Source organism: Agelaius phoeniceus, chromosome 9 (genome assembly GCF_051311805.1).
Source record: "Agelaius phoeniceus isolate bAgePho1 chromosome 9, bAgePho1.hap1, whole genome shotgun sequence".
Taxonomy (NCBI): Eukaryota; Metazoa; Chordata; class Aves; order Passeriformes; family Icteridae; genus Agelaius; species Agelaius phoeniceus.
This window is the reverse complement of record NC_135273.1, coordinates 11,865,593-11,888,388: the sequence shown is the minus strand read 5'-3', so window position 1 is coordinate 11,888,388 and position 22,796 is coordinate 11,865,593. Positions and strand designations below refer to the sequence as shown.

Below are 22,796 nucleotides of genomic sequence, written 5' to 3'. Positions count from 1 at the left end.
GCAAGCCACAGATGTAAAGCAAACAAGGCAAAAAAAATTTACTTTTGGTTTAGCTTATGCTGATGTCATTCTAGAGACTTCACTTTTAGTTACTGGGCATTTGCACATTATAAGAGCAGAATCCATCTCCCAAGGACAGGTTTTGTTATAGTAAACTGGTTTTACTCCAGCTGGTCTATAAAGTCTTTCCCTTGGTATATTTACATGGCTATAAGCAAGTCAGAACATCTTTCAGAGATGTGAATTGCAGCCAGCAAAACCACAGCCTTAGGCTGATGCAGAAGTGGGTAGGGTTTTAAAACTTTCTGCAGCAGTTAGTGGTTAGGCACATAAAAGCACCCCACCCTCCTGCCCCAGGCAAGAGAGAATATGCAGACAGTGCAGAGTGTACCTCATGCATCAGGATACATCCCTTGGCTTTAAACAAGATCAACAGATTTCAGAAAATGAGAGAAGGGGTAACACATATGTGCGTTAAGACATGTTGACTAACATCCCAGATACTCAGTGCAATGTTTAGGGGGAAAAGGCCTGGTTGTTGTGCCCAGCAAACTGTTAAATCAAGTCTTGTGATGCTCCTGACACTCTGGAAGAGAAGGACCCATAAAGCACAAACTGGAGTTTCTAAACTCAAAGCAGTGTCCTTTACTATTACTTTCCATTTTGGCTTTGCCACTACAGATGATGCCCATAGGGGAATTAAAACATGTCATTGTCCTGAGAATGCTGATGTATCAGCCCCAGTGCTCTTCTGCTACCACAAGATAATTGAGAGGGTACATAGTATCTTCCAACTGTGCAGCCAAACTGGTGTACACTTGGAAGAAAAAATAATCTGATCACTAAAATGTCAACACTGAAATACCAAAGAAAATAACACCAAGGAGCACATTTTCCTTTTGGTTCCTTGGGGAAACTAGTTTTTCTGAAGGGAAGTGATATGTTCAGCAAATAGAGATCAATAATTTTATTGCCCAGTGCACAATTTCCTACACTTTTTTCAGTTATTTTGCTTACCCCAAACTATTCTGTCACAAGAGGAATCAAAGAAATCAAACAATAGCATTAGAATGCTTAATAAACACTGTATTGGAATGAATGTTCTACTATGCACATACTGGTGATCTTAGCTGAACAGCATGAGAAACACTCAGCAGAGTGCCATAAACATGCCAGAATCAATGACACATGGATAATCTGTTTTCCCCAAAAGAAACAGACGAGCAGTTTTTGAGAGGAAGGTTTCAGTCTGACTCTGGTTTGCCAATTGAAGAAAACATAATATCCATCACTAGTGTGTAGATTCTGCAATAGAAATACTGGATAGTCACTGGATAGTGCCTGATGGCACTCTAGTTCCCAGCTCTGTCGGGGGCTTCCAGCCAAGTGTTGGGTGAGCCATGTTTTTGCAGTACTGTGTAAACACCAGGTAAATTCACAGGTAAATGGAGTAAACACAACGAAACACCTAATACCAACCTGAACAAGACCTTTTCCTAGAGTCCTTGCCCATCAGTGAATACTGATGACAATATTTCCTTTCCTCTACTCCAGATGTAGCACACTAAACTCACACACCCAATGTGTGGCACCATTGCTCTGTACTCCCAATCCCAAACAATCTGTCATCTCACTTGGGTGGGGCATACGGGCGTTGCTCTAATTAAGGGCAATGATAATGCACAGGATGACTTCTTCATGTGTTATGTTCCTGTAAAATCTTACTGGAATCTCACCTGGCAAATGATCTAAAATCTCAAACTTGCTGTTTTTCTTGTGCAACTCATCTGTTAACATGTCTGTACAACAGAGCATGAGTAATTTAAAGTAGGGACCATCCTTGAGATTGAAGGAAATACCCTGTGAACTTGGGAGACATGCATTCACAAAGCTCCAGAGCTCTGAGATCCAGCCTTCTTTATAAATTTGCAGCAGAAGTTCTATTAGTGCTTTTGCTGTTGCAATCAGGAGTCCATTTTTAACATATTAAAAAAATTAAAATATTTATGACACTAAATTAAAGGGCTAAAAAACAAACTCAAACCCCAAAAAAGAGGCAGATTTAAAAAATGCTTCCAAACTGCCTTAACACTTGGGGTATTGTTCAACAGGGTTTTTTTGGCACATGGTTACAAACCATAGTACAACACCACATAAGGTAAATTCCCACATTTGCTACTGAGAATATTATTTCTAAATCAATTTCACCCACAGATAAAATCTTATACAAGGTGTAACCTTAAGGCCTCAAGTTCTCAGATTTCCCAAAACAGCTTCTTGTAGTTGGGCTTTGATACCTTTTCCTGTAGGAAAGTAAAAGGGTGCTATCAACCCTGTCAAATCCTCTTTGAAGTGTGTGAATCTATGAAAACTCATGGTCAAAACCTCAGCAACTGCTAACATGTTATCACACCTACAACACTCAATGCTTACTCACCTCTCAGCTCAAGACACTCTCTGGTATCAATAGACATAGGAGTTACACAAGGTGAAGAGAAAATAAAGCGTCCTCATCTGCAGCAGTGAGGACGAACCAGGCAGGAAATTAATGCAGTCCTGACACACAAGCCAAGGGCATGATCCAGGCATGTGGGTGCCTGTACCCCACGTGCAGCTCTCTGCACAGCTGCACGAGGCATCGTGGCACAGCTCAGGGCCGTTTGGCTGTGGGCAGAGTGGAGGAACCACTGGGACACCATCCCTAAGGGCTGGGAGCTGTCGTTGCTATGGCTTCCTCAGCTCATCCTATCAGTCCTGACTGTTATGACTGAAAAACATTTTGTACAAATCAGTTGTGAGAAAAGTAAATCCACGTGGGGAAGCCAGGTGTGCAGCTGATAGAGACAGAAGATCACTCTTGCTTCAGCAGCACCTTTGAGTGTCAGGGAGCTCTCTAATCCTGAACTGCACAGCACAGCCATAGCTGGGATTGCTCCTTGTCACGGTCACAATCTCCTTCTTTCTCCAGTCAAATTTCTTCATTTTCTCTTCTTTGCCACAACCATGACAATACTGCTCAGGTCACACATCTCCCAGTGAGTCCCTCAGTTACACTTTCTCCCCTTATGTGAGGAGACAGTTCCTGGGATAAAGGCTTTTGCAGCTTGAGCTGGAGAGCTGTAGTTCCATGGCTGTGACAAAAGGGCCTACTGTGCTATCCATGCTGAGCCAGAATCCCCCTCCTTGGCACAGGGACACTTCCAGGGACATTGTCTTATCGTCTTCAGCTAGGCCAGGGAAGGTTTAGGTTGGTCACTAGGAAAAATTTCTTCATAGAAATGGTGAGTGGAATTGGAACAGACTGCCCAAGGAGCTCCTGGAGTCACCACCCCTGGAAGTGTTTAAGACTGAACATGGCATTTGGTGCCATGGTCTAGTTGACATGGTGGTGCTGGGTCATGGGTTGGATTCGATGATCTTTTCATCCTAACTGATTTTGTGAGGTGACACCTGACCTCGGCCCAGACCCCAGATATGGGTGGCGGGCCCACGCTGGCCTAAGAGACACAGCACCACCTGGCAAGCAAGCCCAGATGCAACAGGAAAGTCTACGAGGCCCCAGGGGACGCTCCCGTTTCCCACTCCCGGGACCGGGACCGGGATCGGGATCGGGATCGGGACCGGGACCGCGATCCCCCTCAGGCTCCGCGCCCGCCCCTCAGCCCCACAGCGCCTCCCGCCGCGCGCAGGCGCGAACAGCTCGCGCCGCCCGGGCACGCGCAGCGCGCAGGCGCGGGGCCGCCCCTGCCCGGCAGCGGGAGGTTGAAGCGCTGAGGGGAGCGGGGGACGGAAGGGCGGTTCCGCCGGGTTCTTTCCTCTTTCTCCCCGTTCCTTTGGGGTTTGTGCTCCCCGAGGGGCCTCACTTTGCTCCTCAGCCCTGCGGGTCGGCTCTGAGGCTGCGTTTTTGGGGTGTAGCACCTCAGAACGAGCTCCACAGGTCTGTGGCCGTGCCTATGGGCTGCCCAGGGTTCATCTTGCTTCTCTGCGGGTGGAAAACTAGCAAGGCAAAAGCTTGAGTGTTAATAGTATTGTGTTAATAGAGTGTTACAAGTATTAAGTCTTAATAGAGCCTTTTGTTGTTGCGACAGTAAAAGGAGTGAATGCCTTTATATAACGTAGCTATAAGCAGGAAAACAGAGGACGTAGTTACAGACGTACCCAAAGTGCAAAAGTCAAGTAAGTACTGAAAAGCAAAATTGTCTTTTCCCCTTCTAACTCAGATTTTATGTACTTGCTGGACAGGATTTTTTGTGTGGTGAACAGCATTGCTGGTTGAGAATGCCAAGGATTCTTAGCCGAAGATACAGGAAGAGGATTTTAAGAGTGCAGGAGATCTGTGTGAATATGCTGCCAAGTAACAGCATTAGCAAACCAGCGGAAAGAGTATTAGTTATGGTCATTTAAAGACGAATTTGCATTAGAAAGTAAAGGCAGAGAATCGTAGGATTGCTTGGGTTTTTTTAAAGCTATCTCTTAGGCTTAAAATTATTTTGCTCCTTGGAAAGACTTACAACATATTTGTGATATACAGTGTGCATAAGAATGATGTTGCTTTTTCTAGGCTCTTCCTTACAAAAATAAATAATAGTATTAAACTTCGATTATAGTTAATGGATGCTGTTGGCTTCCTGTTTAATCGATAGATTGCTAAAATACCCAATTAACTCGACTCCTCACTAAGGTCTGTGTTTTTTTTAATCGAGTACCATATGTTCAATTTGAACAGCTGGGGAGGAATGTTGACTTCTAAGATAAATGAGGACCTCCATCCTTTGGTATCAAGCCAGGAAGACCAGGGTTGCTAGGCTATTAAGGCTTTGGCATACTGAAGCTTTGGCAGTTTTCATCTGTGAAGAGGCAGCCCCTTGTGCCAGCCCTCTGTTGCCTGGTTTTGGTTTGCAGGATTTTACTCTTGAGAGGCTTCTGTTTCAAAACTCGTAATTGCAATTTGCAGGTGAGTGGAGGTATAGCTGTTGATTTTCCAGCTGCATTCTGGTCATTAGTAGGTGGTTCACAATTGCTAAATGAAATTAAACATTGCCAAATTGATTTGGAGTTGGTTCGTGCTGGGAGGTGTGACTTAACCAGTTTAATTAAGCTGCCTTTCTGAGTGAGCTTGGGATGTTTCCTGTTAATCAAAACTTCCACCTGTGTGAGTAATTACTTTTAAGCAGCACCCCCCAGAAGGATCAAATGAGACTGGATTGTTTTCAGAGACCTGGATACCCAATTACATTGTTCTATAGAAAAGATTAATTGTTTATATCTGTGGACAACAAAAACCTTCCTGGCTCCATAGAGCTTTAGGAGTGAGGGGAAAAATAATATATAAAATGGATAGTAAAGGATTTGATGACAGTTAATAGTGTCATGCATCCTCTCAAAGAAAAGCTGTTCACAAAGCAAGATGCTACTTAGCACATGAAACAGTTGTGTGACTTATGCAGATGTCTTTTTTGAACATGCCAGTTAGAAAATAAGCCTTAGAATTTAATATTAGAGCTTTTTACTCATTTCTGCAGCCAAGGGCTCATTCTAATCAGGTGACAATGACACCATAATTCATTCTGTCATTTAACAGAGACAGCTATTCATCTCAGGATGGAAGAGTCAGTGCTGGATAAATTGCCATCTTTGTGCAGTACTCCAAAGGATTCTGGGGCACCACCTGCACAGGGGACCAGTTCAGGGAAACAGGTATGAAAACTTCTTACTTTTCCAACAATATGATTGTTCATAGTAACAGAAATGCTTGTGAAATGATCCAGGAGTCAGAAGTCACTGAGATGCTGCTTGCTGGAAGGCTAGAGCCAGGCACCTTATCCCTCTAGCTAGGAGGCTGTGAAGGTAAGGAAGGTGCCTGGGGTACTTTGCTGTGAAAATGCAGATGCTTGCTGTGAATACAAAGTGATGGAGCAACATAATCCAATGTCATACTAATAAATTTAAATACTCTATAGGGTGTGTGGTGGATTTTTTGCTTTTTTCTTTTAACCTGTCATCTTCAGTTTTCTCAAATCCTGGTTTTCTGGGTTGCTGTGCTTGCAGGATGACTTTCTGTGACTTCTGCCTGCAGTGGAACAAAGTACAATGCTTTCAGTTTGTATATTCTCCATAGTGCTGAACTCTGCTTTGGTCTTATCCTGGGATGTGAAATGGTGATACTGTCACACTCAGCATCCAGATCTCTGCAGGACAGGCCTGGTTTGAAAGTATTCCATAACAAATCCCTCACTCCCGTATTTTAGTGCATTTCTATAAAGAAAAATGTTAGACACATTATAAAAAATAGTTGTTTTGAAGAACAAAAAGTCTTTTTCGATGGTTGTGAAGTATCTCGAAGCACGAACAGGTCAAAATTATACAGGTATTTCTAATATATTCTAGAATACAGATCATACCTCCATTAAACCCTTACCTCCATTAAACTAGAGGGGAAATTGATAGCATATTTCAACTTGGCTAATTTTATTCTATATTTCTTTTACACAAACACTAGATGAGTAAGTTTGCCTCACTAGAATACAGGATTTTGTCCAAGAGAATGTGGAGCTGCACCTTTCCATATCTTGCAGCTGTGTGTGCAAATACATGTGAGAGGAAGAAATTGATTTTGTTCAAGTTTTTGAAGGCTATACAGAGAATTAGGAAGTCTGGTTTTACAATGATAGTTAAATATATTACACATTCTATGTAAATAATAATGATTGCTAAACAGTTATTTGAGATTTGATGAAAATTTAAGAATATTCTGAACACCTGGGTTTTCTGGGTTTATTTATTTTGTTTTTTAGCAAATGAGTGCAGCTCTGAGGGAACGATTAAGGAAAACAAGACGTTCATTTAATGCCAATTTTACAGTGGCAAAGCGGCTCAAAATAGACACTGAAGAAAAAGACACTGCTGGTGCTGTCACTGAGTGCTTGCCAGAGACCAGTGCAGACTGTTCCAGGTTACAAGATGGTTCTGAAAACCTGGAAGGAAATGGCACTGGAAGTACATGTTTCAAAAGTCCCTCACAGGAGAGTGATCCCTGTGGATCAGCAGAGAATTCAGATGTGATACAGGTTGGTCTTGGTCAGCAACAGTCCCTTGAAGAGAAAGTAAAGCTGGAGAAACAAGTGCAGGAGAAGGAAGAGCTGCTTCGTAGGCTCAAAATGGTGAAGATGTATCGATCCAAGGTGAGGCAATACTTAACTCACTGGGGTTTTACTGTGGTGCTTGTGTATTGTCTCAGTTTAAGGCATTTTATAAGAATATTTGCAGGATATCAAAACCCCCTTTATGTCAGCAGATGATGACTTTTTTTGTCTGTCCCAATTTCAGAACAACCTGTCTGAGCTGCAGGCTTTGATAGAGAAGTGGAGAAGTAGCACGCAGCTGATGCTGTATGAGCTGCAGTCGGCCTTTTCTGCAGATGGCAAGAAAGTGAGTCTCACTCAGCTCATCGACACGTTTGGGCTAGAAGACCAGTTACTGCACTACAGCAGAACAGAAGAAGATTTTGTAGATGCATAATCTACAGCTGCAGAGCTTTCTTTGCACAGGCACAAAAGCAGAAAAGACTGAATAGATTCTGATTGTGTCAGAAGTGTTGGTCAGACAATGGACTTTGTGCTTTGGGGTTAGGAGGTTTTCTCCAGATACTTGTAAAGCTGTGTGCATACATACAGTAGGCACTGTAAAAGGCATTATTCAATGGAACAAAATAAAACTGATGATGTTTTGGAGAATCTGCCTTAATGACTTGGTCAGTGAATTTTTGTTTAATAAAAATAAATTAAGTCATAGTTTAACAAGTAGAAAGCAATTTTTTTATTAGTCTCTGCATGGTTACTTGTATTGAAAGAACTCAAATTGTCAATTCTGTTTATGTTCAGATGGGAATGAGTGCAGTTTGTTTATAGATACACTCATTTTACAAGTCTTCCTGGTGCTAATGACAGCATTTTGTGAGTTAAGTGAAGATAACTGATTTTCATGATGGTAATATTCCAGAGCTGAGATAAGATGTTTTCACTAGCTTTAGCTCCTACTGAGGAAAATGTGTCATAATGCAGTTGCTTTCAGGTTCTGGTCCAGACAGTCTCTGCAGAGCTGCTGTCTCATAAGCAGTCTGCCACAGCCTGAGGTAATAGAAGGGAAGGCATAAAATTGAAACCAACTTTCTATTCTGTTGCATCTGAGAGCCAAGGTGTTTTCTCTCTTCAAATAAATAAGAAAAACAAGGCCTTGTTTAATGGGATTGCTTCAAATACAGCATCATAAAGCTGAAAAAATCTTTACAATTCCATTTATTCTCCAACAAATGCCTTTTTTGAAAGTTGTTTTTATTTAACTTGAAATTGCTTATTTTCTCATCATGGTACCTTTTGTTTTTTATTTTCCCTAAACTCACTGTTTCTCAAGTGTAACAATACATAAATCTTAATGACTATACAACTTTCCCTGCTAGGAATCTTTTCTTATTGGTTCTACCCTACCTCTTTTGTTTGCAGGTGCTATATCCTATTTCCTTAATAAGGGAGTAATTTCTTAGCTCAAGAGAAAGAAAATCAAAGATCTTACAGAACATTTTAACCATTGGTAAGGCTCATTAGACTTCAGCCCGTACCTACAGCTTGCTCTTGAGAATACTGACTCTTGCTGTCCAGAGAGAATTAATGCAGAACAGCCTTTATTGCAAATCACATTTTGAGTATTAAAGGACTATTTCTCTGCCTTTTTAGGCATGAGCAAAAAGATGATGGTGCCTGGTGCAGGGGCCAGTTCTCCTCCCTGAAGCTGGGATGATGCTGCTTCTAGGGCAGTTTCAGCAGAAAGCAAAAGGTCTTGTAGTAAGCGAGATGTAATTAGAATCCTTACAAATCCCAGTTAGAGATGGCAAAGCAAAAAAACAGATGTACAGGATCACAACTGACATAGTAGAATTTTAAGCTAAGGTATCAAAGCTACAAGGAAATGGGTTTAGGTGTCATGTGACTTTATGAAAGGAGAAGGATTGACCCACACTATGGAGCAGGGAAATAAAAAGCAGGGACAATGCCTGAGAAGGTAGATCAGGCTCTAGCAGTAGGTAACTTTATCACAGGTCCTTTATTTTTCTTAGCAGTCATGGAAGGAGCTGGTGGAAAATACACAACACCTCAGTGTAGAGGGGTGGGAGATGCCAGCAACTATTTCAGGAGGCCAGATGCTTCCAAACCTGGTTTCCCTGTGCTTCTGCCCATGGCAGCAGCCACAGTTCCTGCTGGCTGTGGGTGATTATACCACAATAAGGCACAGCTGCCTTTGGGCTGGGGCCAGGTTGGACACATGGTTGTTTTCTGTAATGAGCTATATGGTTTATATACTAAAACCAGTAGAAATAAATCTCATCAACTGAAATATAATGCGGTTAAGACCAGGTGTAAAAATACAAATCAGACAGCCGTGCATCTTTCAAATGGAAGTTATTTAAAGGAATTACAGAAGAAAGAATTTGTGGGAAGAAAAGTTCAGGGAGAAGAATCAGCTGTCAAAGCTCTTTTCCCTTAGATAAGACCATGGTATTATTCATCTCTGATTTTTAAATAATATGGAGTGTTCTTGGATTCCAACTTTCAATTTCTGACTGAAGAACTGCAAGCTGTTTTTCCTGTTCCCTTATAAGGTTCCGTAGATATTTCTGCTTCACAATCTCTCGGTAACGCTGCCTTGTGATCTTTTCAGAAATATCCCGTGTGTCTGCAGAAAACAAAGTGTTAGTGTTAGCCTGTGCTCATAGGGGATGTGTGGTCTCTATGGGACCTGTCCTGGGGTTATCCAATTTTGTATAAATAGGCAAGCATTTAAAAAAAAGGCTCGCAGTTGGACTTAAAAGCCTTTTTAGTACTGAATAAAGCAAAATATTTCAAAAAGGCACTGGGCATGCTTTCTTTAGCTTTTACCAAGTACCCACTGTGTTGCAAATCTGTAACTGTTTTCCACTAGTGGAAAGATCTCTGTAAGTTTTCCTAATAGTGAATGCTATTCTTAGCTCCACATTACTTCCTCTGTTCTCTTGGAAGGGTGGAAAGAACCCCATCGAACAGCTCTCAGAAAAAAATGAAAGCATGTTGCCTAATGAAGTCATTAATGACAGCAATATTTTGACTTGGACATTTCCAGGAATTTAGCTAGCTTTGGTTCAAGAGCCACAAGAGTCTCCAGGTAACTCTTCAGTAACCATGGTAGGTTTTGGCAGGAAGGACTCTGCTCATTGTGCTCATACAGTAACAGACAGGCATTCCTTGCCCCTCAGCTGATGGTGGAGAACAGCACTGTCCAGCCTTGGATTTATTTTCTGAATGTTCTTTGCCTGTGCCTTAAGTGCCACTGGACTCACCAGCTGCCTCGAAGATGTGCATCCTTTCTGACACAGAGACAAGCATTTCCTTCAGCTGCAGGCTCAGCTCGTAGTTCTCCTGCTCCTTCAGACGGATGCACTTCTTCAGCTCTCTGACTTTTTTCTGATGGTTTTTCACATTCTTCTTGTGCAACTGTCCATTTTGAGATGAATAAAGAAAATATATGAGGTCATACAAAAACCATTCAGAAAAATTTATAATTATAAAAAGTTAAAATTTTAAGTACTGTGTTGTACCTTGATAAACTCTAATGTATGTTGAATTGACTAGTAGCACATCATAAGCTTTACTTTGGAAAGTGTCTTTCACACATGGTATCTCAGTTTATGGAGTTCTAATTTAAGGAGCAGCCAAGGAATAAAGAGGTATAGGTCAGGAAAAAAAAGAGATATTAAAGCTAAAACTTGAAAGGCAAATGGAGAAAAGGAAGTCCATGGAATCAGTGAGTTATGGACATGCTCTAAGCTGCTGAAGCTGATGGATGGACTGTAAAGGGACAAGATAAATACTAAAGCTTGAAGAGGAAGAGGAAGCTGATGCCAACTAGCACAACTTGGAGAAAATCCAGTGAAATCACTTTAAAAAAAAGGGCAGTCATAATTTGAATGATGAAATACATAAAGCAGCCAGCAAATCAGATTTTTGTGTCTCTTATTTTGAATACAAAGAGGAGGGATATTTTGAACAGGCTGGTGCTCCTGGAGAGAAATATTAAACAGTGAAAATGGAAAGAATGCTTCATTAGGAATGGAGGAGTGACTTTTATAGGCAGTGCTGTGTAAGAAATGATTAGCACATCTGCATTCAGATGTTCAGGATAGGAAAGTATTTCATTTCAGTAACAGAGCAAGAAGACAGGCTTCATCTCTGCAGCAATCCATGTGTGATGACTGCTTCCAAACACTAGAGAACTGCTGCTGTAGACAGCACAGCTTAACTTGAGGAAACTATTGAAAGCCAGATGGACAAATACATGATATATCTATATTTATATCTATATATCTGTGTCTCTCAGATGTGGTGGTTCCCTTGGATTTACCTTATCCATGACACCGAGGGTCTGCTCCATCCCTGCCAGGTGCTGAGCAATGTGGGTGTCGTAGTTATGCACAGTTAGGAACTGAAGAAATAAAACCAGAAAGAAATTATCTTATGCATGTTCATTCTCAACAATTCCACCCTTTAATGAAGAAAATCATTGTGATGTGAAACTCAAAACACTGGAATTCTGCAGTGGTAAAGCTTACTAGTGATCATAAATGGACCTTGTAAGGATATGCTTGGATGCTGTGGGAGTATACTGGACTGTGCAGCTGTTAAAAAGGATGTTATCTATTATATATTTGTAATGGAAACAAGGGCCAAACAAGTATGCTGAGGCTGTCAAAAACCCCAAGCTATGCTTTTGCTTGTAATCGAAGCTAATATACCTGGAGGCCTAAGACACTCTGTCTTTAGGCTAGAGAAGAAAATTATTATTTTCTGTCTAGTGGCTTCCTAATCATTCTTACTTCTTTTATTGTTCTATTTGCATAGTAACTGACATATCTGAGAATTTATTGATTTTTTCCTTGAGCACACTGCTACTAAAATACCTCTTTATCAAATGACAAATGGTAAACCCCATAATGTTTTATGGATCTATAACAGACAGTAGACAGGTTTCTGTAGATGTAGATTCATCTTTCCAGAGTACTGTCCCACCAAAGAGACAGGGAGAATCCTGTGACTGTTCTAGTTAGAGGAGGAGAAACAGGAAAGACCCAGAAGGGGCTCCTTGCCTACAGGATTAAACTTCTTTCCCTCACTGCTTCATTAACAGCTCTCATTCCAAATCTTGCTCACACACATTTTTATAAGCCATCTTTCTTTCTATTCCTGTTGTTGGGGTATCTGTTACCTTGTCTTCCCCACTAACCCCATATTTCTAATCAAAAAGTGACCTAAGTCAATTCCCTCAGGGCATTCAAAGTCTGATTAAACTGTTAAATCCCTTTACTATGGGCAGTTTAACTCTCTGAAGGGCAAGAGCTCTGCTCATCGGTTTAATGAACTGAGCTAATGGCAACACTGGTGATAAATTTGCCACAAGAATTTTTCAATGCACTAACACAGCACCTCTTTGGAAAGCTGTTCTGGTGATTGGTGTTAGTTATGAAAGTCCTGTGGCTGTGATTCAGAACAAGCATTTTGTAGAGCAGCAATACAAATGAAGATTAAGCAAAACATATGTTTTGAATTTTCTTCTAATCCTTTGATTGAATTGCAATATCCTTACCTGCTGTCCAACCCTTTCCTTTTCCCCTGTGCTTTACAGCTGTCCCCACTGCTGTATCTTCAGCCTACCCATCCTTCAACATCCCAACTCCAAACCTTTATGCCACCCACGTCATCAGCATATGACTGTAAGTTTTCCCTACAGTCTTCTACACCCCATACTGCAATACTCCCAGGCTTTCTCTACAACCTTTCTTCTTCCTCCTTTCTTCTCCCAGTGGTATCCTTGGCTGTGTCCCACAACCTTTACCTCTTTTTCCTGACCTGCCAGCTGGGCTTGTTGGAAGCTGTGTAGGTGCTGACATGCTGCTGGCTGCCCCTCCTGCCTGCCTGCAGGGCACAGCTCCCTGCTCTGCTGCTGGGCCAGCGAATGGCAGCGAGAGGGTGGGACACGCTGGGGCTCCCCCAGGAACCTCAGGCTCCGAGCAGAGCAGAGTTAAAAAATGCCTGTGCAATACCAGATGGGGGCACCTCAGACTTCCACTTAAAAAGGACTGCTCGTTTTAAGAGATCTGTTCCTTGTGGCTGCAAAATTCTGGTTCCTTATTCAACGCCAATTTTGAAACACTAAAAGTGGGCTAATTTTGCCTTAATTTAACACTGTAACATCCCAAAGAATTTCATCACTGCTCAGTCTCATGAGTAAGACTTCCCTTTGAAAGCTGAATTGTTGACCTATTAGGAATCATGTTTCTCTGGCAATAAGAGATTTATGAGGTATAAATATAAATGATCTTTCTTATAGGTATAGGCAGCATAATTTTCTACAGTTGAAATATATATCAGAAAAAGCAACTCACTAGCTGGCAATCTTTTGAAATAGGTAGGATTACAATATCCCGAGCCTTCTCTTTCAGATCTTGTATCTGCATTTTCATTTTCTTGTGTTCCCATTCCAGCTGTATTATCCCTTTAGAGAAGTCCTTAAATTCTACCATGGCAGTAATTTTTTTTTCTCCTTGAGCCTAAAAAAATAGATCAATCTTAATTAACACACTTAACAGATTATGGAATAATTGTTTGCAACAAGATGGGCAAGTTTCCAAAGTCATAATTTTAGTCAATTAAACATGCTATATACTGCATGCCTCTTCCCAGACTTTGCTCCAGATGGTTATCTTTTAAGGAAGTTCATTCTCTTTTGTGCTCTGTGTCACAGCCTTAGATCATAGAAATAGATGAAGAAAATGACAACTAACCTCTTGCCCCATGTATCTATCTTGCATAAGAATGGAAAGGCATTTTAGGTCTACAAAATACAAGCTTGCTCTGTTTAAGGTATTTTGCATATGTTACTGAAGGCTTTGTGCAATAGCAGTAAAAGACAATTTTTGTACAGCTAGAATGTCTTAAAAAAGAACATTTCATGAGGGTATGAAAAACTGTTTTAAGTATCATCACCAATTTCACCTTACATAAGAAACTATGAATTTTTAAATTTAATGTGAGCCACTATTTGAATGCTTCTTAACATGGCTGTAAGTTTGCCTCAAGGGAATTTTTAGACTGGTGCCCATGATATTAGCATTTTCTAGTTACAATGTATGTGTAAGTGATGGTGTGTCTAAAGACTGTCACCATTTCATTGACCTGAGCTGTATTGATCAAACATCAAGAAAGCAGTCTGCACTGCAATCTCTACATCATGAGAAGAGACATTAGAGAATGCTTAATAGCTTCTAGATTACAATTGAGCCTGCTGGTGTGTTGTAATGAATTGAAACTAGATGTCAGACTGGAGAAAAAGCTGAGCCCCTGAAGGACAATGCATTTGTTTAGGAAGCTTAAATCTCCTCCAGATAATGTAAATTACCGCAACAGTGCAATTCAGTTCCTCAACAACACTCCTATCAATGAGAACAGCATCACTGTACTCTGGGATCTGAGTACTATCCAATTCCACCTGTCCTTGTTTTAGCAAAAACTGGACAATCAAATTCTGCTGAAGCTTCATCTTCTCCTCCTTCAGCCTAAGATGGCAAAAAACAAAAACAGTATTTAGTGATTTCAACAGGATTACAGAAATCCTCCCATGATTCTCAATGTTTATATTTATTACTGGCAGGTGGTATGTTCATGTAGGGCTTACTCTGTTCCAGACTCTGTCTTCTGTTTGCTGCTGAAGTGACAACAAAATCTGGAACTTATGGTATATATATACATAAAGTTTTCAAGCACTGGATTCAGTTTAACATACACTAGCGATGTTCTGGGGAAAATGTCATTACTGAAATGAAATCTTAATATCAATTGGAAAGAAAACAGAAGAGCCTTCCAGCCAGGGCCCATTTTCCTTTATATTTTACTTTGGAATTTATGAAACCTAGATAAAAGAGTGCAGGAGAACAGAAGTGAATAATTTGGTTAGTAACTTTTGGTTCTGTGTTAGTGGAGTATTAAAGATTAGCTGAACATAGGAAAAGATAAAAAATTACCAAGTGAGTTCTTGGAAAGTTTTCTCCAATTCTGACTTAATCTTTTCATTTTCCTCCGTTCTTCTATGGAGACTGGCCTGCATCTCTGCCAGTGCTTGGGCCTTCCATTTCACCTAGGCAAGCAACATTGTGACATTCCCAACCTTTTCAACTTTGTCAGTATGTCAGGGCAAGCTTCTTTGAGGACACAAAAGCCAAGTTCTTAAGAAGATATCTTTAGATATAAATATGCAGCCCAGTATTTTGAGAATCTCAGTACAGCATATAAGACATAAAGGTTAAGCCTTATACTATGCTCAGGAAATTATTTGTTCATATATGAATACTCATGTGGAGGGAAATCATATTTTCTTCTCTTTTGGTCAAATTTCATGTATATCTGTCTCTCTGGATAATTCAGATTTATTCATTCATGTTTTTATAATTAAGAAATACATCTCCAGAACCATCTTTTGTTAAGAATTGCTCTTTATAGTCTAGAAAAATATTGGAATGCATTGGTGCAAGTGTAGAGTGCTTATGGGAGAGGATGACTTTGACAGATAATGGGAATCAAATACCTTATAGGTTTTTTTGGTATGGATAAAGAAAAGGAAAATGATGTGTTTTTATTTTTAATGAAACCATATTAAGGTCACAATCATTCTGATCAAATCCATCCATATTAATATGCTAATTTTTCCTCTGAAGAACTACAGCTAGAACTAGAGAACAGGTTTACCTGTTATTCTGAATTGAATGTAGCCAGAACAAACTTTCAAAGGCCAATGGAGTATATGTACCCTGCATTGTTATTTCACCACTAGCTTGACTCTACATGAGAACTCCACTACAGTTTAAGACTCAAAAATATCAAGAAGTATATGGGCAAAATAAAGAATTTTACATACCAGCTCCTCGCTCTCCATTTTATTTCTTCTAGCTAGACAAAAATGTTCCCACATAGACTGGTCTAAGCCACCAGGCATGTGCTCAGGACTGTCCAGTTCATCCATGGCTTTCATTAAAAGGGAAACTGCACCTTGGTAATCCTCAGGTGATCCCTTCACATAGGGGTTAGCTGTGTCAAGGAGGATTTCTGTATCTGGGGTCCTAGAGCACACACAGAGCACAGACAGGATGTACTTTGTATTTTCTGTTGCAGAGCAGAAGGTCACAAAACACGCAGAATGTTTCATACTCACAATCTCTTGTAAAAAGCAAATAGATAAGACTATATAAAATAAGAATATTGTCTTGGAACCTGATGATTGCTTAGATTGCATTTAAAATAGATTTTGTGGAGTAAATAAGGAAATGTATATTCAAAATAGCAATTTTTAGTGTGATGGGAAATTAGCTATTGTTAACTATCCCATAAAAAGCAGGCAATACAATTTAGACTATTAGAATAAATAGTATTCTCATTCTTGACTCACAAGGAATATTAGTATTTAAACAATGGAATCAGAGGGGATCTTACTCTGGTCGAAGTTTGTAAAGTTGTAAAAGCTCCTCAAAGAGATTGCCAGGTGTATGAGCAAACTGCTTCATAAAAGCATGTTCCAGGTTCTGGGGGTGGGGAAGAAAGCTTTCTTGTTACCAAAATATTATTTTTTTAAAAAGCATCAACTTGCCCATATCTTAGAAATACAGGATACAGTGCTTTTGCCAGTGCTCCCAAACATCACAGGAATATTTTATAAACTCTTCTATGCACACACTGTCCTTTACTGCCTAATTTCATTGATCAGTGAATTGGCCAGAACTCTTGCTTACAGAGCAGTACATTCTTCTCATTATGAAGATGCAACATTAACTTTTAATGAAACTCTGAATTCTGAAACTCCTTGTGTTTTCAAAAGTCTCACCTTCTCTTCATGTAATGCATCTTTATAGGGGCCTGTGCAAGCCTCAACAGCATGTTTTGCAGTCAGGATTTTTCTGGCACCCTTGACCTATAGTAAAACCAACAGATTTCAGGAATGAAAAAGCCAGCAGAAGCAGTGAATGGCTATTCACATACAGTGATGAAGCTCACACCTTCTTATTTCTAGAGATAACCTTGTGAGCTATTTTAAGTAACCATACAGTGCCTTCTTCAGTTGTAGCTTGTACATACTGCTAGAAGATGAAGAGCTGTAAAATTAAACAAACTGCTGCTTAAGAATGCAACAAATTCAAAAGGCTTTTAAGAAATGCTTACAAGCCTTTTGAAACATTGAATGTAACTATGTATGTTGATACCTTTTTTTCTATAGAGATTTCTCTTTACTTTCATGTCATCTCAGGGAAGACCAGTCAAAAAATCTCAAATATTGTTCAGTGGAGAGTTCTTAACTTTAGAATGCAATTTAACCATTGTCATGGCAGAGTTCTGCTATGTGTCAGGATACTAAAGTCATGTTTTATTGAGGCTGTTGAATGCTAATATTCTGCAGGGGAGACAGTTTTGTTGTATGACAGACTTGCTGTTGTGACAGTTTTTGAGGGTTTCCATGGACCAAAAGTTGTACCAATGGGACCATTTAGAAAATGAGGGGAAAAAAATGTGAAAATTGTAAGCTGGTATACACTTGGCCTCAGATGGCTTTAAAACTAGTCCAGCCAATTCAGTGGTGGGGGCTGGATGCCTGTTTGGAATCCCTCCCTGCAGCTCACAAGGGGCTGCTGGCAGCTCCAAACACACAGTGCTCTGCACAGGCTGAGCAGGAGAGCTGACATGTGCAGGCAGCAGTATATTTATTATCTGAGGAACAGCTCCATGAAGACAAAGTGGGCAAGTGGGATAATATTGTGCCAAAAGCCAGAAGCAACCTGCAGACCACCACAGTAAGAGACTTGCATTGAAACCTAGGCCTACTGCTGTACTTTTAGCTTGATACCAGGTACAGAAGAATATTATATATAGCAAACAAATAGCAGCCTGCCCTTCTGAATGTATGAAGTTTTACCAAAGAACTCCAGATGAACTGAGCTGAGAACCTATCAAGAAAACCAGAAATATTTATAATGTATGTCACCTGTACAAATTGAAAAAAAAAAGACTGTAAATTGTCAGAAAGTCCTTTATGGCAAGATTTTGGTTTGGAAAGAGCAGACTTCACATGAAACTGTACTTTAAACACTACATTACTCCCAACAACAGCATTCCAAATGATAGCTTACTTTTTCTTTCTTCTTTTTCATAAGGAATTTATGAAGTCCAGCTTCTCTGGTGTCCAACTCTTCATCCAACAGTAAAGTGTAAATGAGATTGACTATTTTGAGTTCTTCCTGTGAAATGATTATAATAAAAAAGTTAAAATTTCTGCTGCACAGAGGTACAGATGAAAAATTAATGCTTTTTGCAATACCTGGTAGATGACCATCTGTGATTTCAGTTTCTTTTCAGAGAGCTTGCGGACAATCTCATCAAAATTTTGTGTTGTTTCCTTGATGGAAGCTTCAATTTTGTTCCATTCATTTCTCAGAAACTGGGGAAGGCAAGGACAAGAGCAGCAATATTACATCTGGAGGAACAAGTAATTTTTTATGTCTCTCTCGATATATATCTATATATATGAGATGATGGAGAATGCACAATATAGAAATGTATAATTCAGCCAAAAGGCCACAGAAATTACTTGTTTGGAAAGAGAGTTCTGCCAGGCTACAAAGTTATGTTGTTCCAATACCACTTTGAAGAATAAATATAATTTTATTATTTTTGTATGGCCTCAGCAACTCTGGGAAACCTGAAAAAACACATTTGAGAAATACTGGTACATTTGTGAAGGAAAGTTACCTTAGGATATCACATCTTTTACAGGGTTTTGCCCATAGTAATTGTTATAAGTGGAGACTGCCTGATTCTGTCTTTATTTAATTTATTATTATTTATTTAATATGCCATATGATCTTTGATGATCATTTATTCTTAGTTTATCCTATTTATTAGCATTCATTTTTAGAAGTTGCTTCTGAGAAAGATTGGAAGCTTTGGTCATGAGCACTGTGAACAAACCCATCTTTTCCTCATTTTAATTTACCTGTCTATAATCTTCTTTTTCTTCATTCAATTCATTGAGTTTTTTTTCATATTCTTCAAATATTTTTTTTTCTTCTTCAGTCCAAAGATCCTCAGGTCTGGATAAAAAATCAGGTGGAGGAATATCCTGGAAGTATTGAAGAATAAAATGCTTAAAAAGCAATATTAAGTCTACATCAGCACACTAAGAAACTACAGCATGCACTAAATTTAACAAAAGGTATTTCTTAGTAAGATACAAGTCTTAAATCAAAGTAACATATATATTCTGTTGCTTTGGTCTGTTACTTGCACCAGTAATTTTAGTGTATCTATATTGTATATATATCATATATATATATATGTAGACTCACTGGCTTACAGGAATTCACTACTGGATCTTGCAAAATACAAGAATTTGGTAGTCAAAAACTACTGTCAGTGTGAGATACACCACATTTTCTATTTCAGAACCCCAAACCTAACTCCATGCTCATGTAAGCTTCTATGTGGAGTCCTAATATTCCAAAACAGATTGAAAAACAGATTGATTTCAGAGGCCTGCTTGGGTCTGCCACACCCTTTTTCTGTTGCCCTCCTTCACATCCTTTCCTTTCTCTATTGCTGCACAATCTATATTTGTGAGTTAAATGAAGCACACTGTTTTTCTGTAAGATCACAGCCTTCCCCCAGCAATATAGGTGTTATAATGGTAATATATTAGATGTACATTAAATAGATGATGTTCCACAGTATTCCACTGTGATAGGAACAGGTGTTGATAGGTAATTCTACACAGGCAGTAGAATCTTGTGGTATTTTTCTGTGTATGCTCTCTTATGGAGTCTCTCTGGTCATAATGCAATTCTACAGTTCTCTAGTTTTTTTTGGTCACTGAGGTTGGAGATATTTGCTGGTTGAATTTCACACTGCCAGAAGAGCCCACGGGTTTGCTAAAGGACATGGCAGAAACACATCTCACCATTTTCAAAATGTCTTCCCTCCTGAGTTCCAGCACTCCACCCATCATGTCATCAAGAGCACGCAGTCTTTCATCATCCTGGGAAGAACCACAAAAAATATTTGAAGGTACAAAAGGAAGTGTAGCAATTGCTAGTTTTGGGGATGATAACAGTGTTTACCTCTAGATTATTCAGTGTGTAAAAGCAGATTGATGCTTTTTGGGGACGTGTGTGGAAAATGCCAAATGTTTCAGTTTTTTCTGGTAAAGTTACTCATATGCCAAATAACTTACTAAAACTGCCATTTTGGCAGTTCTGGAAAGAACACAGGCATAGGTTACTCCTGGCCAACAAGCTATGAAGAAGGAAGTTGTAATTCTGCATCTGTTTTGAGGCCAGAACCATCTCAGTTTTTTTACAGATGCATTGTAAAGCCAGAGGAAAGCACTACAGTCTTCTAGACTGAACCATGGAGAACAGAGGCTGCTGAATCAACAAACACATGTCAAGCAAAAAGATCTTGGTTGAGGAGAGGCATGAATTTGGACATGTATCTAGTTCCCAGCCATCTGATATGGTATTTTATATTGCCCCTAACCACATGTTTAAAGACTGTGAGTCTAACACTCTATCTTTTCTTCCCCCAGCTGACCTATGTAGTTCTGATTGTAAATAATAAGGAAGAGGCACATATCATCAATACCTACCAGTTTAGATTTATTCTCCCATAGCACATTGCTGGAATGTTTCAGTGCTGCAATAATGAACCAGCCTAAACAGAGACAATGGAGATGTAAAAGGGATGTTTCTTTACTTACTGTAGCAGCAAGGCGTCTTTCCCTTTCAAGCTTAGCCAGCATTTCTGCCTGCTCTCTCTCCTCTTGAGTCATGTATTTCTCAGCTTTAATCTGAAGGCAGAAAATGAAGAAGTTTGTATCAGGGTTCTTTTCTCCAAATGTGATCACAGGGACTAAGAACCTTTGGAAAAGTGGTAGTCCTGGTTTTGGCTGGGATGGAGTTAATTTTCTTCCAAGTAGCTGGTGTACAGTGCATCCCACAGCCTGGGCATTGCTATGCTGGTGGTGAGCAGTTGTTTTTCATTTGCATCAGTTGTTTTTCTTGGGTTATATTCCTTTCTATTTTCGTTATTTTCCTCTTAATTGCATTTATTATATTGTGATTATCATTGTTGTCATTATTATTATATTTTATTTCAGTTATGATACTGTTCTAATCTCAACCCATGAGTTTTCTCACTTTTACCCTTCCAGCTGTTTCCCTCACCCTGGTGAGAAGGGGCAGTGAGTGAGCAGCTGTGTGGTGCATAGTTGCTGACTGGCATTAAACCATGACAATGGTGTAATACAAATTCTCAATGTTTGCTGTATCTCTGTTCTATGACAAAATTCCTCAAGTTGAAAATTCTCCTTTTGAACAGCAACAGAAACTACATTTAAATATCCTAAAATATAAACCACCATTACTTTTGTTGCTATTAGTTGTGTTTTGTGTATGCCTTCTCTTACAGTGGGATAACATGGACTGGTGAGAGAACAAAGAAAAATGGGAAAAGATTGATCACATGAACAGATAAGATCAGTGGAATTTATTGCATAAGGAATACGCTTTTTCTTTGTAAATAATTAATTGAATTTTTAAGTACATTACTAAGTATGCTCTAATGCTTTGATTTTTAGTTTAAAACTACTTTGTTTCAAAATGGCACTCAGAGAAAACAGAGAAACCCTTAACTATGGAAGCAATTGCTGAAAGCCTGGTTTGAATGTCAGGAACAAAGAACTTCTATCTAATTTATGGGCATTTTGAAAACTTTTAACAGCAATAAATTAGGTTGCATACATTTTTCATTTCAGATCAACTTATCTCCCTAAAAAGGAAAGGGAAGAAAATGGGCCAAAAAGATGATTTTAAGTTTACAGACACATCTGCTTGAGGGTTTTTCAGTACTGACAAAATGTGTGGAAATGACAAGAATTAGAAAGCTGGGTTTGAATGGGTCAAATCCAAAGATGCATTTTTCAGACACCTCTGAATCCTGAACGGTGAGCACTCGCTCTGGCATCTCATCATCTGTAAGGCCTGGCTCCCACAATTCCACTTGAAGGTCAAGCTGCTCCAAGATTTCTTGGATCTTCAGGTTTCTTTCTTTCACTCGTGCTATCTCCTGCTCCTTTTTTTGTAAAACTGTGTTAAATTCCTCATTAAAAGCAGCCTTCACTTTGTAAATGACATCCTGGAATACCAAAAAAGGAAACAGTACTGTCACATCCATCCATGTTTATATACTAATCCTCAAGTACTCCTCAAGCCATCAGAATCATGAATGTATTTGTGTGTGTGACAAGGAAATAAATGGTAAAACCTTTTTGTGAAAATTGTAAGCAGAGAGTTCAAGTTTGTTAAAAGGACTTAGGCAGATGATCTCTTTTTTCTTTTTTTTTTCCAAGAAATTTTTATTCATTTTCTTCTATACATTTGGCATTTAAGAAAGAGTCTGAAAGAAACATGCTGCTGGCAAAGCTAGATAAAAAATTAGCCTCCTCTATTTGCTTTTTTTTTGGCCCTCTCCAGGTGACAGAAGGAAGAGCTTCAAAGAAAAAAACATATGACCTGTAAATCTAGAGACTGTAAATCACAGGTGCAGGGAGGCAGAGCAAAGGATTTACTTTCCTGATGCAACCTGCAGTTTCAATATGCTTGCATGTAAGCAAAATGTGCCCATTAA

The 22,796-nt window shown here is 39.5% G+C and overlaps 2 protein-coding genes across 9 annotated transcripts in view; one reads left to right on the top strand and one right to left on the bottom strand.

The window, feature by feature from the left end:
• Positions 1 to 3,742: 3,742 nt before the first annotated feature.
• On the top strand, positions 3,743 to 8,204 carry SFR1 (SWI5 dependent homologous recombination repair protein 1). Of its 5 annotated transcripts, none has more exons than XM_077182909.1 (5): positions 3,743 to 3,937; positions 4,089 to 4,176; positions 5,582 to 5,697; positions 6,795 to 7,181; positions 7,327 to 8,202. In XM_077182909.1, exons 2-5 carry the CDS (start codon positions 4,101 to 4,103, stop codon positions 7,516 to 7,518), a joined length of 771 nt encoding a protein of 256 aa, XP_077039024.1. In that variant the 5' UTR covers positions 3,743 to 3,937; positions 4,089 to 4,100; the 3' UTR covers positions 7,519 to 8,202. The 5 variants fall into 5 exon arrangements, with proteins under 5 accessions (XP_077039024.1, XP_077039027.1, XP_054493435.1 ...); XM_077182911.1 differs by having other exon boundaries at positions 3,752 to 3,807; XM_077182912.1 differs by lacking the exon at positions 4,089 to 4,176 and having other exon boundaries at positions 7,327 to 8,204.
• Positions 8,205 to 8,342: 138 nt separating this feature from the next.
• The window catches only part of CFAP43 (cilia and flagella associated protein 43), a 43,705-nt gene continuing 29,251 nt past the window's right edge, over positions 8,343 to 22,796 (bottom strand). Inside the window, exons 24-38 of one of the 4 annotated variants that reach the window (XM_077182905.1) lie at positions 22,098 to 22,304; positions 20,869 to 20,958; positions 20,071 to 20,148; positions 19,111 to 19,236; positions 18,436 to 18,555; positions 18,248 to 18,355; positions 16,951 to 17,037; positions 16,563 to 16,651; positions 15,991 to 16,192; positions 15,101 to 15,213; positions 14,479 to 14,635; positions 13,466 to 13,630; positions 11,428 to 11,508; positions 10,367 to 10,520; positions 8,343 to 9,726 (exon numbers count right to left, since the gene is read on the bottom strand). In XM_077182905.1, coding sequence (XP_077039020.1) covers positions 9,569 to 9,726; positions 10,367 to 10,520; positions 11,428 to 11,508; positions 13,466 to 13,630; positions 14,479 to 14,635; positions 15,101 to 15,213; positions 15,991 to 16,192; positions 16,563 to 16,651; positions 16,951 to 17,037; positions 18,248 to 18,355; positions 18,436 to 18,555; positions 19,111 to 19,236; positions 20,071 to 20,148; positions 20,869 to 20,958; positions 22,098 to 22,304 — 1,935 coding nt within the window. In that variant the 3' untranslated portion in view covers positions 8,343 to 9,568. Of the gene's footprint in view, positions 9,727 to 10,366; positions 10,521 to 11,427; positions 11,509 to 13,465; positions 13,631 to 14,478; positions 14,636 to 15,100; positions 15,214 to 15,990; positions 16,193 to 16,562; positions 16,652 to 16,950; positions 17,038 to 18,247; positions 18,356 to 18,435; positions 18,556 to 19,110; positions 19,237 to 20,070; positions 20,149 to 20,868; positions 20,959 to 22,097; positions 22,305 to 22,796 lie in introns of those variants that run through there. The other 3 variants (XM_054637518.2, XM_077182908.1, XM_077182907.1) reach the window with 3 other exon arrangements.

Excerpts from the sequence above, each read along its gene's own strand:
- SFR1 (XM_077182909.1), top strand. The coding sequence starts at position 4,101 with ATGCCTTTATATAACGTAGCTATAAGCAGGAAAACAGAGGACGTAGTT. Across the intron at positions 4,177-5,581 it reads ACCCAAAGTGCAAAAGTCAA|AGACAGCTATTCATCTCAGG; the intron begins GTAAGTACTGAA and ends GTCATTTAACAG. Across the intron at positions 5,698-6,794 it reads GGACCAGTTCAGGGAAACAG|CAAATGAGTGCAGCTCTGAG; the intron begins GTATGAAAACTT and ends TTTGTTTTTTAG.